The sequence below is a fragment of the Camellia sinensis genome, chromosome 11, assembly GCF_055761805.1.
Source record: "Camellia sinensis isolate YWXY chromosome 11, ASM5576180v1, whole genome shotgun sequence".
NCBI classification, from domain to species: domain Eukaryota; kingdom Viridiplantae; phylum Streptophyta; class Magnoliopsida; order Ericales; family Theaceae; genus Camellia; species Camellia sinensis.
In genome coordinates, this window is record NC_138971.1 from 126,991,691 (window position 1) to 127,009,177 (window position 17,487).

Below are 17,487 nucleotides of genomic sequence, written 5' to 3' on the forward strand. Positions count from 1 at the left end.
CAGAGGGTATAAAAGCATGTCTGTGCCCCCCATACGCAACGGATGAACATTTGGTGAGACATACACTAAACACTCAACACTCTCCCTTCTCTCTATCTATCCCCTGGTGTGTGTTCTAACTTGACCGTCGGAGGGGTTTTCCGGCCACACACCGCCGGGTAGCTCACCCACATTGTGCTCTCAGGTGATCGGACAGAAACGGAGCTTGGAAGAAAGGAATACGGGCTCGCCTAAATATTTGCTCCCCGTACATATGTTATATTTAGTTATCGTCATTACGATTGTAATTTATTGAATTCTATTGTAGATCATATAAAAATGAAATAAAAAAACAAAGTCTCTTTTTGTGTGGATTAAGCAAGAATCTTAAAAAATTCGAATACTTTGGTGTTAATTCCACACTATTTCAAGAGGAGAATATTTAGGTGAGGGAGGAAAATTATTGAGGAATATTGAATCATTATCTCTGAACAATTTTTTAGTGCACAAAATTCAATTATAAAATTAGATATAACTCTTTAGGATGAGATTTACATATTTGTAATACTCACTTCACACTACAGGAAAAATGAGATATAACCACGTTTTTTTGGTGGCGTTTTTGGCAAATGCCGTCCAATCTGTGAACAAATCTTTTAAATTCCCGATTATGCTAGACAAGTTTATTAGCAAACGGTGGTGTAACATTGTATGAAACAGAGGGTAACATTTGTGCCAGTAAAACGGCACGGTTTTGTGTACGTGAAATAGGGGATTTTTTTTGCCCTTTTACAAAGGTAATTTTAGCGATGATATGCTTTTCGATTTCAGTCGATTGAACAGAGACGCGACTTGAGAGAGAGAGAGAGAGAGAGAGAGAGAGATCGAGGGCTGGTTCTTTGATTTCCATCGATTTTTGGTGATTTTGATCTAGAAAATCTTGTTCTCCCTCCTGACCTGAGCGTATATCTTCGAGATTGTTTGAATCCTTCTGATCTAAATCGATCTAGGGCTCAAGGTAAGGGTTTTCTAACCTAGATTTACTAAGTTCACTCAAGATCTGTAAAATCTCATGGTTAAAACAACGTTTTGGAATATATTTTTGGTTGATGTTTGTAGATTCACTTGCATTTTTCCCCCAAATCTAGCGTATTTCTTGCATTTTTGCTTTTGTTTTGTGTTCTTTCTCTTCGTTTGTGGTCTCTTGCTCTTTCTAGTCCATGCAATGGGATACATGGAAAGCTTTTCTCGTTCATGGTGAATGGATTTTGTCTAGGGTTTCGAGTGCAATGTCAGTGTCTCCAGGCAATTAGCGGTTTATATAATCGAGATGGGTCGTGAGTTTAACGATCTAGAGACGTAGATCTTATTCTCAGATCTACTATCTCTCTGATCAGATCTGTAAATATCAGGTCTAAATTCTATTTGTTACTTTCTTCTAGTTTTGATTGGATTTATGTTTCAGCCACAATACTATTTTGAGCAGTTGGAAATTGTGTTTTATTTTAGTTTTTGACATAGAATTTAATTTGTTGACAGTCCATTTAGTATTAGCAAGTACAGAGAAATATGTTTTGAAATAGTTTAGAAAGGATTTTAAGATATATATATATATATATATATTCTGCAGTAGTAGGAGATGAAAAGGACTCATTTGAGTTTGTTGAAAAGATTGTTTACTCCTTAGAAAAAAGAAAAAAGAAAAAAAAGAAAAAAAGAAAAATAGTGCTGGTTTTGCAATACATAGGTTGTGGGATCTGGAGCTGTTTTATTTGTCAGGATGTGATTTGTTTATTTGTTCTGGTTTTCATTGATTTACATTCCATCACTCTTGTTTTGATTTGTTTTATTTAGCTTGCTAGGTATTCAACTTAAGTATTTGAGTCACTGTAGTGCAAGGAGGAGTTCTTCAGTGCCCATTGGGACACCAAGAAAAAGCCCAAAGATCTGGTAAGTTTAATTGAAACTCTGAACTCTGTTTGGTTGCTAAGATTTTTTTTTTCTCATTCTTCTGTGAAATATTGGTTTCTTTTAAAAAATTTATATCTTTGTTCCACTTGCCTATATTTCTTAGAATCAAAGGTCTGAAACTTTAGATTTTCTTTTAAAAAATTCTTCTCTCTCTCTCGCTCTCTCTCTCTCTGAGTCAATCTAACTCTCTCTCAGCTATGAAGCTTTGGTTCGAATCAATCTTTTTGTTATGTTTTTATATGTATATATATATATATATATATATATATATATATATATATATATATATATATATATATATATTTATATCTGTGTTCATTCATTGCGGAGTAACTTTGATTTATACTGAGATTCGCATATCTTTTTGAGCTACTTTTAATTTTCGTCTATATATCTTTACTGTAAGTTCAATAGTCATGATCAGTGATGGATTTTTGTGGTTTTGCATGTATAGAAATTGGATCAGCATGTGCTCTGTTTTAACTTAATCGAAGTTTAATTTATAATTTCATTTTGTTTGTATTCATGTGATTTTGCAGTGATTGCTCATGGAATCAATGTCGGAGATGTGAAGAAGCTTCAAGATGCTAGGATCTACACTTGCAATGGCTTGATGATGCACACGAAGAAGGTGCATTGATTTTCAATTTCGATTTTGTGAAGTTTTTAAGTTTGGCGTTTGCATTGATGTTAAGGTAGCCAAAACACATTTGATGATTATTTGATGATTTTGTAGATCAACTGATACTCAATTGGAAGAAAACTTATATATATATATATATATATATATATATATATATGTATTTGAAATGTTTAGTTGAATTAATACTTGTTGAAAATTTGATCAAATTTTTTTGCTATGTTAAATTAAATCTAATATTTGGACTTTCGAATTGGTCATGCTAGCAAAAAGCAACTACGTTCATTCATCATAATAACGTGTATTTGGCATGATAGCTTCACATGATATTGAATTGAATGCCTTAATTTGTGAATCATCATAATTGAGCAGTTCTTTAATCTCGTGTAGTACAACCACTGTTAATTTGCTTTGAATTGATGATATATGAATTTGGACCATATTGTTCTTCTGAATCTTGTTAATTTTTTAATTCTGCTTCCTTAGTGGATTTCATTAATCTTAATATGAATTTGGACAAGGTGTGCTCCCTATTTATGTTGTACTTTGATCATTAGTTTTTGACTCAAATGTTTGTACTGTTGCATTTTGTTAGATGACTAAGATTTCTTCTTGTAGGTAGAAAAAATCATCTAATATTTCCTTTGGTTGACTAGTTTCATTAAACTCTGAACACTGGCACCGACACTAATAGTTTCTCTTACAGAGCTTGGTGGGATGGATTGGACTGAGTTTCCTTTTTACTAGAAATACAAGTGTTGCTACTATAGTTTGCCCCTGTTTATTTTTTATTTTATTTTATTTTCCAGAACTACTCAATCATTTCCGACCATCCAGAAGTCATTGATGGAAGACCAGGGACTCTGGGAATAGAATCCTTTGTAGGACGTGCCTGAGGGAAACACCAAGGACCAAAAGATTGACACATTCAATAAGCAAAACAATGTCAAAACCCAGGTCAACCCAATCCAATTCAGCAACATTAAGACAAGTAAAAAACACTAACACACATTTTTAAGTAAAAAAATAATTCTAAATTTTAACTAAAAGGACACCATCACCCACAAAACTAACACAAATGTCAAAGACAGCCACAATCCATCAATAAGCATCCAAACACAGTAAAAGTTTGGAGGAACTGAATTAGATTGGAAGATCATGTAGTTATAGATTAAATTGTTGTCTTCTTTTAGGAGTATTTTGTCTTCAGTCCACCAACATAAATGAGATGGTTCAGCTGAGCCTATGACAATAAAGTCTATGAGGTCCACCATGACTATCATTATGACATTGTGATTTGTTCATGATCACATTATACATTACAATAAATAAAAATTTTAAGTATCAAAGTTTTTTGTCTTCAAAAAATAAGAATTTTGTTGTAAAAATCATTTGAAACCAATTCTTATCATGGAGAATTTTGTTATGAAAAACATTTGGGACCAATTCTTATCGTGACGAGTATAATCGTTAAAAAGTCATCTCAAAAAGTCAAAAAAAGAATTTTTAGCAGCAAAATTTTTAGGAAAATTGCTTATTTATTTGTATCAAGGTGACAATGGCAGTGGATCCTTCTAATGTTGAATCTTTTTGGGGTATGTTGGTTGTTAATTTTGATTTTTTTTGGTTTTTATTAGTTGGTGCACTCTTTTTGAATTACATCTGTTGGTGTGCTTTACTTTGCTTTTGTTGAATTTTTATTTTTATGCCATTGGTATATGGTATGTGACTGTGTGGTGGGGGAGGGGAAAAACAGAGAGTTGTGTGTGGCAGTGTGATAGGGGAGGGGAATACAGTGAGGGTGTTGGTTGTGCGATAGGGTGTTGGTTGTTCGTTTGTGTTTGACATTCACTAGCATAAGGCACCTAGAATCCTCATCTTCATGTAATTATGTATTTTCGAAATGCAGCTTCTCTGTTTACTACTATGTGTGTACCAATTGGAGCAATTATTATGTTTTTCCTTTTTTAGGCCTTGAGTACTATTTTATTTGATCAATTGTTCATATTTTACTCTCTTTATGTGTTGTCTACTCTATCTTTAAGCACCATTATGTTTCTGCTTTATATGGGCTTTGACGGAAGCAATGGAGCAACCTAAGGTTGTGGGTATTCATTCGTCTTCATCTTGCTGGCCCTGTTTGGATATTCAGTGTTTTGTAGAAGGCGGAACGGAGGAGAGTGTTACCATAGAAGATCGGTACTTGGTCATCATCAAAAATCATGTTGACAGTCCATTTATTTTTTGGTCTCTTCTTGTTTTGAGATTTTGTATATATGGAAACAATTTTTGGGACTTCACTCATCTTTCCTTTGTCTTACCTCCTGAGATAGCTAAGAAAATCCATGCTATCACCCTCCCTTGGTACAAATCTGAGCCTGATATTAGGATTTGAAGTGATTCTCCTGATGGTAATTTTTCTTCTAACTCAGCTTATCTTCTTTTTAATAATTCTATCAACTCTCCAAGCCTGGACAGGTCTTGGATTTGGAAAATCCCCTCATCCCTAGGATCTTGCATTTTCTTTGGCTTACTCTTCATAGTCGCATCAATGTCAAAGCCAAACTCTTCAAAAGACACATCACACCTGATCCACTCTGTCTTTTGTGCAATCGGGAACCTAAAACAACCTGTCATCCTCTGAGAGATTGCCATATGATTTCTCACTATTGGACTAATCTAGGTATGCCTCTTCCCGTACTCAACTCTTTCACCTCTAACCTTCAATCCTGGATCAAGAGTAATTGTCAATCCAAAACTCAGCACAGTTCCAATATCAGTTGGAAAGTTCTATTTCCATTTACCTGCTGGCACATTTGGAAAGCGAGAAACACCTTCTGTTTTGATCCCAATAATCCCAACCCTTTCAATATTGGAACTACCATTGCTGCAGCTACAGAATGATAACTTGTGACTCTGCCTATCCTTAATCCCTTAATTGGAGAATTCTATAGTTGTACGAACATGCCAAAGCAGGTTGTTGGATAGATAATACTAACTTTATCTATGGTCTTTGTAGGTAACGATTACTCTAGCTACAAGACTGCGGTCTGCCTTGGACAGTGACCATTTTGGTGTAGGTTTCTTCCCTTGTGCTTCTTTATTAACAGTTAGTCAAGACCAACAATTTCTAAATTAGAAAAATTCAACCACTGCATAAAGCCTTGCAGTATGATGAGCATTTTTTTTTTTGTGCATATGTATGTCTAGGCTTGAATAAATTTTTAATTGGCAGCCTCTCATGCTTACTCTAGATTTGCTTGGAATTTTTTTTGATTTTGTTCAAGTATGTTAGGAGTGCCATTGGTCCTCAAATGCACCAACCTCCTTTTACACCACCGTTTTATGAGCAACAACAGCACCATCAACATTCTCAGCCTTTTGTTGGTCATGGACGACCAGATTATGATCACTCTTCCAGGTCATTCAAAGGTCTCTCTGGACCTCCGCCTTCAGATGTTGCGATGGAGATGAACAATGTGCTTAACAATCTCACTGGAACCAAAGAGTCAATCAAAGGTGCCAAGATTTGGTTTATGCAGAGGTCTCCATTTGCACCAGCTCTGGCCGAGGCACTTAGGGACGGTGTTTAGTGCGGATGATTCTGAGAGACAATTGCATATAATTTACCTTGCCAATGACATTCTATTTGACAGGTACACTTCCAGTGCTATGCCAAATCTTAGTTCAACATAAATTTGAGTGCTGTTGAAATGAATTTGATTTTGGCTGCTTTTTTGTGTGTGAATACCTATTGCTTTATTTTCTTCTTCTTTATTACATCTATTGCAGGATTCTTATTCACTGATATTTTCTGCCTCTTAAATGCTTCCACTGCTTCATATCTCGTGGTGTCCACTAGCTACTCGAGTACATTATTATGTGTCCTTCCAAATTTGTCATATAAAAAATAATAATAAAATTTGATTTTCCTCCCAGATAGAAATTTATTTTTAAGTTTGTTCAACTTGATACAATGATATTACACTGGTGTTTTAATGAATATGTGGTATTGATTTATCCTGGTAATTATATTTTGGCAAGATAGCAATGTTCTTCGATTTTGATGATATATTAAGGGGAATTAAAATCGAGCTATTGTGATGCGAATGCAGGAAATTATTTCTTTCTTGAATGCTTCTTAATTGTTTAATCTTTTGGCTATCAATGTGTGCATTGATGCTACATATGTTTATCTTTGGGTCATTCTTGAAATATGCAGCTTGCAGCGTAGGATCAACCCTCATGAGCTTGATAGAGAAGGGAAATGCAAAGTGTCAGATGTGGAGACAATCCAGGAGCTCATAGAGAAGGGAAATGCTACAAGAAGTGCAGGCACAACCGGTGCAAATGAGGAATCATCACGTTCACATGCCAGTCTTCAGCTTGCTATACAAAGGTCAGCTGATGGCAGTGAATCTAAGCCTCCGAGAGTTGTTGGCAAGCTCTCCTTCATAGATCTCGCTGGAAGTGAATGAGGTGCAGATACTACTAAAGGTTCAATCTTTTGACTCTTTTGGCTTATCTTCAGATATTTATTCATCAATGAAGGTTCAATATGTCGACTCCTATGGCCTGCAGATCCATGATTTTGACATACTTCTTTCATATTTGTAGGAGATGAACCTGTTGGTTGAGGCAGATCAACCAGGAAATCAGTTGGATGATTATATAGCTAGATTGAATGCAATCCTGTCCCAGAAGGCTGCTGGCATTCTACAACTACAAACCCGTCTGACGTCTAAAGGAGCATAATGTTCTAGTGTCTTCTTTTGATTGCTAGACTAGTATATGTAATCATTTTCTATGTTGTAAAATCCAAAAGTGAATTTTCCTGCAGTGTCATATGCAAGTGTTGTGTCCATGATTAGATTATATGCACTTAGAAATTTTCATCCCGAGTAGTGCTCCTAATTAATGAAATTGTTGAAAAAAATAGATATAATCGATTCTGTCTTACACTAAATAAGCTGATTAAAATGAGTAATTCACATCAAAAAAAAAAAAAAAAGTGAGTCAAATCCCTTCACCATTTCGTAATTACTATTATTATTGTTATTATTAAAAAAATACCAAATCAATATGCCGAGTTAGTGTTTTGAGATACAATAAGTAGTCAAGAGTAGAAAAAACCATACCAAATAAAAATAATAATTTTTTTATTTTCTTTAGACTTTTGCTAACAGGTGTACCCAAGCCATTCTTAACAAAGCATCAACTGATTGTACATCTGCTTAGGTCTATTTGGCTTCGGCGCCCTTCACATAAAAAAAACAAAAACAAAATGATTGTACATCTTCTTCGGTTGTGTCTCTGAGTACCTCACACTTAATTGATATTTGGTTTTGCTTACTATATGTTTCTTGTTAAAATGAACTAAACAATGCTTATTGTTGGATTATTTTAATATTTTTTATTTATTTATTTATATATTTTTTGTTCATGAATCTTCATTTTATCTTGTGTATGAATCTTATCTTGTTTATGAATGAAGATTCATTATTTTGGAGTCCTTTTGTCTTATTCATGAATAGAGATTAATTAGAATTCATGAACTTGGTGGTGAGTTAATATTTGGATACATTCTCCATTTTTCTCTAGGTTCATGGTCATTATTATTTTTTGACATATTTTGTAATGTCCTAGAGGCCTATAAATAGTTCATTCCATCTACTCTTTTCTACACCAACTATTTTCTATACAAGAGAGATTACTAACAAAGAAGGGTATTTTTCTTGGTGGAGCTTTGGGTTCACCATCTTGTGCAGAGTTGGCTTGAACCATACGACAAGTGGTCGGGCTGTTGTATCTTGGAGGGAACAAGTCATAATTTTGTGACTGTTGCATTGGTATTTGGGTTCTTCCTACCGCAGTGAGCTTGATCTCCTTAAAGAAAACAAGTTATCCGTGCCTCAGCCTGATCTATTTATATCTCTTTTTCTTTGCATTATTTATCAATAAAATATATTTTTCCTGATATTTTCACCAACAATTTTAAGGAGATCAATCATGGATCAAGTGCAAAAAAAAAAACCAATGATGGAATTGGAGATCTCAACAAGCCTTTCAAGTTCAAGGGAGTTCATTTTAAGAGGTGGAAATGAAAATTTCTTTTTTACCTTAATCTTTTGAAAGTTGCATATGTTCTTCCGAGAAGAACCCAAACAAAATCATAACTGAAGAGATGAATGATGAAAACTATGAGGTACATGAAGCAAAAGTGGCTTCCTATAATACAGATGAGTATGAATGTCATTTTTATGTCTTAAATTTCCTTGCTGATTAATTTTATGATTACTATGACACCACTTACACTTTGTCTTCTATTAATTTTTGGCATGCTTGCTTGTGTCATATTAACAGTAAATATGTGGGAATTATTAGTAGTTTAGGATTAATTCCTAAAGTGACAAAAAATTTTGAGAAATGTGAAATTTGTAGTAAAGTTAAAATTACCAAGAGGCCTCATAAAAGTGTTTAAAAAAAATACCGAATTACTAGAATTATTTCATATTTATTTGTGTGAGTTTGAAGAAATATTAACTCGAGGTGGTAACCGATATTTTATCACTTTTATTGATGATTTTTCAAAATACACAAACATATATTTATTAAAAAATAAAAATGATACTTTTGAGAAATTTAAAGAATTCCTTTTTGAAGTGAAAAATCAATTATGTAAAAAGATTAAGAGAATTAGAAGTGATAGAGGCTGAGAGTATGAATCTCTTGTATTCAACTCTTTTGTTCAGTCATTGGGAATTATTCATGAAACTACTCCACCATATTCACCTTCATTTAATGGCGTAGCTGAAAGAAAAAATAGAACGTTAATTGACTTGACGAATGTTATGTTTATTGATTCAGGTGCTCCCTCAAATTTTTTGGGGCAAGGCTATTTTGACAGCTTGCCATGTGATAAATAGAGTGCCACAAAAAAAGACTAAAATTGTACCTTATGAGTTGTGGCGGGTGCACAAACCAAATTTAGATTATTTAAGGGTTTGGGATTGTTTAGTTTTTGTGAGGCTTGCAGATCCTAAACGACCTAAATTGGGTGAATGAGCTACCACCTGTGCTTTTCTTGGATATGCGTTGAATAGCACAGCTTATAGATTTTGTGATATGGAAAATAATATTATTTTTGAATCAAGTGATACTATTTTTCATAAAAATAATTTTTTTTTTCAAATCTAGAAATAGTGGGAGTCAAATAATTTCTGAAAATATTTCATCAATGCCTAACTCTTCTATTCCATCTCAAGTTTTTCAAGAATAAGAAAATTCTCAAATTCAACCAAGGATGAGTAAACAAGCTAGAGTTGAAAAAGATTTTGGCTCTGACTATTATCTTTACAATGTGGAAGAAATTCCTCTTACGGTGCAAGAAGTTTTTTCATCATCTGATGCTATTTTCTGAAAAGTGGCTATAAATGATGAGATAGATTCACTACTTTCAAATAAAACATGGAAGCTAGTGGATTTACCTCTAAATTGTAAAACTATTGGGTGTAAATCGGTCCTTCGTAAAAAACTTAAACCAGATAGAACTGTAGATAAATATAAAGCGAGACTTGCCGCTAAAGGTTTTAAGCAACAAGTTGATCTTGATTTCTTTGATACTTTTTCTCCGGTTACTAGAGTTATATTCATTAGACTGATAGCAGTGGTTGCAATTCATGATTTAAAAATTCATCAAATGGATGTAAAAACAGCATTTTTAAATGGAGATCTAGATGAGGAGATTTACATGGACCAATCCTAAGGCTTTGTGGAGCCTGGCCAAGAAATCAAGGTGTGTAAGCTAACTAAATCGCTTTATGGTTTAAAACAAGCTCCTAAACAGTGGCATGAGAAATTTGATTCTTAGATGCTTACAAATAGCTATAAGACTAATGAATGTGATAAGTGCATATATTATAAAACTTATGAAAATGCACATGTAATTATTAGCCTATATGTGGATGATCTACTTATCTTTGGCTCTAATTTGCATATTATAAATGAGACTAAAAATATGCTTAATAACCACTTTGATATGAAAGATCTTGGTGAAACCAATTTTATTTTGGGAATTAAAATTACCAAGACTAATGATGACATTTTTCTTGATCAGTCGCATTATGTTGAAAAAATTTCAAAGAAATATAATTTTCTAGATTGTAAACATGTTGCTACTCCTTTTGATGCAAGCATATATTTATCTGTTGTAACAAATAAAAAAGAAGTGATTAATCAAAAGAAATATGCTAGCATGATTGGTAGTTTGAGATATGCTACTGACTGTACTAGACCTAACATTACATATGCTGTTGGAGTACTTAGCAGGTTTACTAGCAAGCCAAGTCGAAATCATTGGCTAGCCATGGGAAGAATTATGAGATATTTATCTGGTACAAAAAATTATGGTTTGTTTTACAACAAGTATCCTGCGGTACTTGAGATATATAGTGATGCCGATTGGAACACTTTGTCAGGTGATTCTCTCTCTACCTCAGGTTTTATTTTTATCTTGGGTGGTGGTGCTATGTGTTGGAAGTTTAAAAAATAGATTATAATTGCTAATTCTACAATGGACGCTGAGCTTATAGCGTTAGCTTCAACATGCGAGGAAATGAATTGGTTGAAAGATTTGTTACATGAAATCCCTTTTTGGGAAAAATCGATTCCTCCTGTGTTAATTCGTTGTGATAGCACTATTGCTATTGGTAGAGTAAACAACCATTTTTATAATGATAAATCCAGACGTATTCGAAGGAAACATAGTAATGTGAGATCATATTTGAGTAATGGCATCATAACTATGAATTATGTAAAATCTTGTGATAATCTTGCGGATCAGTTAACCAAGGCCTTGGCGAGAGATATGGTCTGGAATATATCGAGGGGAATGGGTTTGAAGCCTATAAAATCATAAACCATGTATGAGGATATCCAACCTAGGGACCAGAGATCTTGTAACTAGGTTCAATGGGAAAAACGAATCAAATGGTGGTTGTAAAAATGCACTCTTTAATATTTTGTTATCCATCTCAATGATGTAAATGCATTTGTCATGTAATGTTGGAGGGTTAAGTTTTTATACTTTTAATGAAATTCTGTAGCTCTTGTTGAGTGGGGGTGTGTAAATTACAAGAACATCCTTGAAAAATTTCACCTATGTGAGCATGAAAGTGGGGCCACTTTCTATGAGAATAAGGCTTATTCTCAAATATGCTCATGAAAACTTGGATAAGCACAAAGCCGTAATGTGCTGGCTATTAAAAGCTCATGTCAACACCTAGATTATTATGTGTAAGCAGTAATACTTTATTTCCCCTAAGCAGTCACAGTTCAAGTCTAAGACCACTACTGACTCTAGAGTAAAGGTTGTTGTTTCATTAATGAAAGTTCAATGCAGAGCACACCTTCATGATACATACTAGTCTATCTTTGTTTAGTAATCTCTCTTGTCCTTATTGATATTAAAATGAGTGGGAGATTGTTGGATTATTTTAAGATCTTTTATTTATTTATTTATATATTTTTGTTCGTGAATCTTCCTTTTGTCTTGTTTATGAATCTTATCTTGTTCATGAATAGAGATTCATTATTTTGGTGTCCTTTTGTCTTGTTCATGAATGGAGATTAATTAGAATTCATGAACTTGGTGGTGAGTTAATATTTGGATACACTCTCCCTTTTCTTTAAGTTCATGGTCATTATTATTTTTTGATGTATTTTGTAATGGCCTAGTGGCCTATAAATAGTTTCTCTCATCTACTATTTTCTACACAACACATCAACTATTTTCTATACAAGAGAGATTGCTAGCAAAGAATGGTGTTTTTCTTGGTGGAGTTTTGGGTTCACCATCTTGTGCAGAGTTGGCCTGAACCATACGACAAGTGGTCGGGCTGTTGTATCCTTTTGGGTTCTTCCTACCGCAGTGGGCTTGATTTCCTTAAAAAAAATAAGATATCCGTACATCAACCTGATCTATTTGTATCTTTTTTTTTTTAATATTATTTATCAATAAAATATATTTTTTTTGATATTTCCACCGACACTTATATTTTAGTATGATTCACTTTCAATCAGTAAGATTATAAAAATAAGGGTTTGGTTATGGTGTGCAACTTACACCTTACACCTTATACCTTACACTTACACCTTACACTTACACCTTTTGTAAAAAATTAAACCTTACACTTACACCTTTTTTGAGGTTGCACACCATGTGCAACCCACTTACACCTTACACCTTACACTTACACCTTACACTTACACCTTATACTTATACTTACACCTTACACTTACACTTTTTGTGTAAGTGGCACATGGTGTGCACTTGCACACTTAAGAAAACTCCTAAAAATAAATGCTGAGTGTGAAAGTAAGAACCGAACCTTATCCTCTCACATAGTGGGTTTTATATATTTTTGAATCCCATAAAGTTGGTTTTATATATTTTTGAATCCCACTATCATCAGAAAGAATAGTGTTTGATTATACGATTTTGAAAATAGGTTATTTTAATAATTTTTTTATTAAAATAAAAAATAAAAAATTTAGTATATTTAGGCTTTGTTTAGGTCAAGTTTGAAAAGTTGAAAATAATTCATCTTTTTATCTTTTTTTTATCACATCACATCTTTACTTTTTTACATATCTTTTCTTAAAAAGACAAAAAGTACACTTATTTAGGTCATCCCAAACAATCCCTTAATAACGTCACTCTTTAGTTTAAAAGTAAAAAAGTCACTAAAAAAATTAAAAAACAAACAATTTATACCAAAAAGTCAAAGATTCTATTTTTTCTCTACTTTTTACATATCTTTTCGTAAAAAACTAAAAATTCATCCCAAACATACTAGTTTTTTTACGTCATATTTTAGTCAAAAAATCAAAAAGTTACTAAAAAAAAACCTGTTCCCAAACAAGGCCTTAGGATGACTTTTTTGATTTTTTTACAAAAAAAAAAAGAAGTTAAGATAAAAAAAAAAAATCTTTGAATTTTTTGTATAATTTATTGACTTTTTATTTTTTTAGTATTTTTTTTATTTTTATTTAAAATAATATGTTGCCAAACTGGCCTATATTTCGTACAAAAGAAGAAATATTTACTCGTCGACTATGTGCATTTTTTACATTTAGGACTTTAGAACACTGGTGATGAAAGCCAATCCCTGTTAACTATTTCGTTTTAAGTTTATATTTATAAAAATTTTAAAAATTATCATAAAAAATTGTTTAACATTTTTTTTGGTTTATAAATAGTTGTCTCAGTTTATAAATTTGAGAAAAAAACGTAAACTCAAAAAATGAGTTTATGTTAGTTTTTAAACAGAAATTTAAAATTTTGATTAACAATTTTTTTTTCAATTAATTTTTTTAAATTATAATGTGTATGATCTTATTGTCATAAATAATAAATAATAAATATAAATATTTTAGGTTTGAACAAACATATTTTTTAGTTTATATTTTTAAAAATTTTCAAATATTTTGTTCAAACTAAACGAATTTGTAATTTATATTTTTTTTAAAAACAAAAAAAAATTAATTTATAAAATTTTTATAAATATAAATTAAAAACATAAACATTTACAATCGCTACCCAAATGTTGTTGGGAATCTTTTTCTAGTTGAGTAGGTGCCTTTTTTTTGGCATTTGGAACTTTAAAACACTCGGTGATGAAAGACAAGTGTTCTTGGGAATCTTTTTTTTCCTTCGAGAGTCGCATCACATCGATGATAACTTATTTAAAGGTATAGTGATTGATAAAAGTGGTAAAATTAACTTTGTGTTGAGATATGAGGGAATTAAACATGCAACAATGGTAGAAATCGCTAATTTTGGAGATCTAAAAAGATCACTAATGACATAGCACTCAATAAAAAAAGAAAAAAAATATAACATCAAGACCAAAATATCAAATCATTCATGATAGGACCCACTACCATATCATTAATAATAGCACTAATTAGTGCTCTCACTCATTTTCCTTAAACATGTCATCTGCTTTAGGCCTCTGAAAATGGCCACTTTGTAAGAGAGAAAACATTTCGGATTTTTATTCCAAACTATAAGTATAAGAATCACATAAAGCAAAAGGACTTGTATTATATTTGTTTAGACAGATTAAATTAGCCGAGATTAATACTTTAGGACTATTAATGCTAGAATTATTAATTTATTTATATGGTATATCTTATTTTATATTTGGATTGACTTGGCATAATGAAGACAGTTTAAATTTTTCTTAACCAAATATTAAATTATTCATTAATTGAATTATTAATTCAATGTCAATGCCATGTCCCTCCAAACATGACCTCAATGTGTCAAATTCCTACAAAAATAAAGTTTGAAAGGAGTTCCATTGCATGGAGTTCTATCTCTTTGAAACAATACTTCTAATATGTTTTTTTTACCCCTTTTTTTTTCAATAAATTCACTGTCTTCCTTACTATATGAGGTGTTACTATTTATAAAGAGTACTGCTAGAGGTATAACTACCAAACACATAATGAAATATATGTCTCACTTGAAGTAGGGTCCACATGGTGTAAGGGCTTACACATGGAACTCACTCCATGTGAGACATGTGTTACATTCTGTATTTAGTGACTGTATTCCTAAGCTTATTGATCTATAAAATAATATTTAACTGTTTTTACAACATATTTGGAAAAATTGTAAATGAGTGGAAGAAGTGAAAACAATTATAAAAAATATAGCGGTGCAAGTGATTTTGTACTCTATGGCTTTCCTTTAGTTGCACTGGAGCAGAGACTTGCCTTGTATCTCTATTAACGGTTGGTACATGCGATGCGTGTGCTATTCAAATAAATAAAAATAAAATAAAAAATTTATTATATATTGTGTGTTAGTCAAGTGGTAAAAGTGTTATTCATTTGATATAAGTCTAAAGTTCAAATCCTCTCCACTTATCAATCTAATTTTTTTTAAAAAAATTTTAAATTAAAAAAATGCACACGTGGCAGCATAAGAAACAAAGTTTCAGGATATCATAAGAGGTGTTCACTTTATTTTAGTATAGATAGATAGATAGATGTTTTTTTGCAATTACTTTCACTTATTTTAACTGATTTGCTATTTCTTCTTTTTATTCCTTTTCCTTGGTCTCCTTTTTTTTTTTTTGCCGGGTAGGGGTCCGTTTGATTCAAATTATTAAGGACAAATTACACGAACGGTTCCTATAATTTGAGATTTGTATCATTTTAATCCTTAATTTTTCAGTTGTGATATATTTGATTCTGAAATTTGAATCTTATTTTAAATAAGGACAATTGAAGATACCATTACTCAATTTCAAGGACAAAGTCGTCAATTTGATAAAATATAAACTAATTTGACAAAAATAAATATCAAAAAAATATTTTTGAATTTTTAAAAATTATTTCTACCCACCAAAGATAAAATTATGTAAAATTGATAAATCTTTTACACATTTATTTTTTTTACTAAATTAATTTTTTATTATGTATTTGAATGATGATCATGTAATGGATGATTGTTTTTATTTTCATTAAATTAGTTTCTATTTTTCCAAAATTGCTGACAATTTTGATGTATTTATTAAATCAATCCATTAAATCAAAAAATCCAAACTAAAAACATTTCATATATTAAATATATTGATTACACATTAAAAGCCTAAGACAACCACACATTATATGATCATCATCCAAACACATAATAAAAATTAATTTGATAAAATAAATAAATGCGTAAAAGATTTATTAATTTTACATAATTTTATTTTTGGTGGTTAAAATAATTTTTAAAAATTTGAAAATATTTTTTTGACATTTATTTTTGTCAAATTAGTTTATATTTTATCAAATTGACCACTTTGCCATTGAAATTGAGAAATAAAATCTTCAATTGTCCTTATTTAAAATAAGATTCAAAATTCAGGATCAAATATGTCATAATTAAAAAGTCAAAAATCAAAATGATACGATCCTCAAATTAAAGAAACAATTAGTGTAATTCGTCCAATTATTAAAGTTGCTTGTGTGTTACTTAAATCCATGCTTGTGTCTATGGTACATTTCTGTTTATATTTCATTAGACAGACATAACTTAATTAAATAAAAAAAAATTATCATTGTTGAGATAGAGGTATTTTATCTTTTAATTTTTAATTATCAACTTTTAATTTGTAAGAAACTATGTCAAACAGGTTTGTTTATTTATTTATTTATTTTTTTTTTTTTGGGAGGGGGGACCATTTTTAAAAATTAATAATAATAAAAAAAATCATTTTACCACTGTCTGTATAATTATGGGCCGTTTGGCCATCACACCTATACACATCTCAAGAGTTTCTTCAGGGGCAAGAATTGCATTGGGTTGGGCTTTTAACTCATTTCCAAGATTGTGAAAAATTCCTTATGAATTTGTATATCCAACCCATTGCTAACTTTTTGTTTTTATTGTTTTTCATAAATTATACTAATTTTCCTTGAGGGTGGGAGAAAATACATTAACCTCTATAATTTTGACTTAATTATATTGAGTTTTTTTTAATATTTTAATTCATATAACATTTAACTTTATTTTCATCAATAATTCGTTAGACATGTAGATAGAAAGTGGCATTATCAATTTATCTATGTCGAAATTAGAAGTGTTCGTGAGTCGAGTTTGAGTAGATCGCATGTCATCTGCCATCTGGCCAAATACAGTTCGAGTTAAGAACATCTCATCTCATTCTAATATAATAAATAAATAACATGTACATATATCAATTTTTTTTTTTTTTTTTTATGAAGAATTCCTAATTCCATGTGGTCAGGTTGAGTTTCATGGATTGAAGTTTGTATATCTATTACCTGATAGAAACTCAACTTTTTTTAAATTACTAGACTCACATTTATCTGCC

The 17,487-nt window shown here is 31.4% G+C and overlaps 1 protein-coding gene across 17 annotated transcripts; it reads left to right on the top strand.

Annotated features, from left to right (window-relative positions):
- The first annotated feature begins 661 nt into the window (after window positions 1–661).
- LOC114305883 (uncharacterized) lies at window positions 662–7,435 on the top strand. Of its 17 annotated transcripts, none has more exons than XM_082894735.1 (8): window positions 662–997; window positions 1,834–1,929; window positions 2,490–2,581; window positions 3,400–5,001; window positions 5,610–5,666; window positions 5,993–6,246; window positions 6,813–7,087; window positions 7,208–7,435. In XM_082894735.1, exons 6-7 carry the CDS (start codon window positions 6,068–6,070, stop codon window positions 7,066–7,068), a joined length of 435 nt encoding a protein of 144 aa, XP_082750861.1. In that variant the 5' UTR covers window positions 662–997; window positions 1,834–1,929; window positions 2,490–2,581; window positions 3,400–5,001; window positions 5,610–5,666; window positions 5,993–6,067; the 3' UTR covers window positions 7,069–7,087; window positions 7,208–7,435. The 17 variants fall into 17 exon arrangements, with proteins under 17 accessions (XP_082750861.1, XP_082750865.1, XP_082750858.1 ...); XM_082894739.1 differs by having other exon boundaries at window positions 3,400–3,547; XM_082894727.1 differs by having other exon boundaries at window positions 663–997; window positions 3,400–5,273; window positions 5,878–6,246.
- Window positions 7,436–17,487: the final 10,052 nt, after the last annotated feature.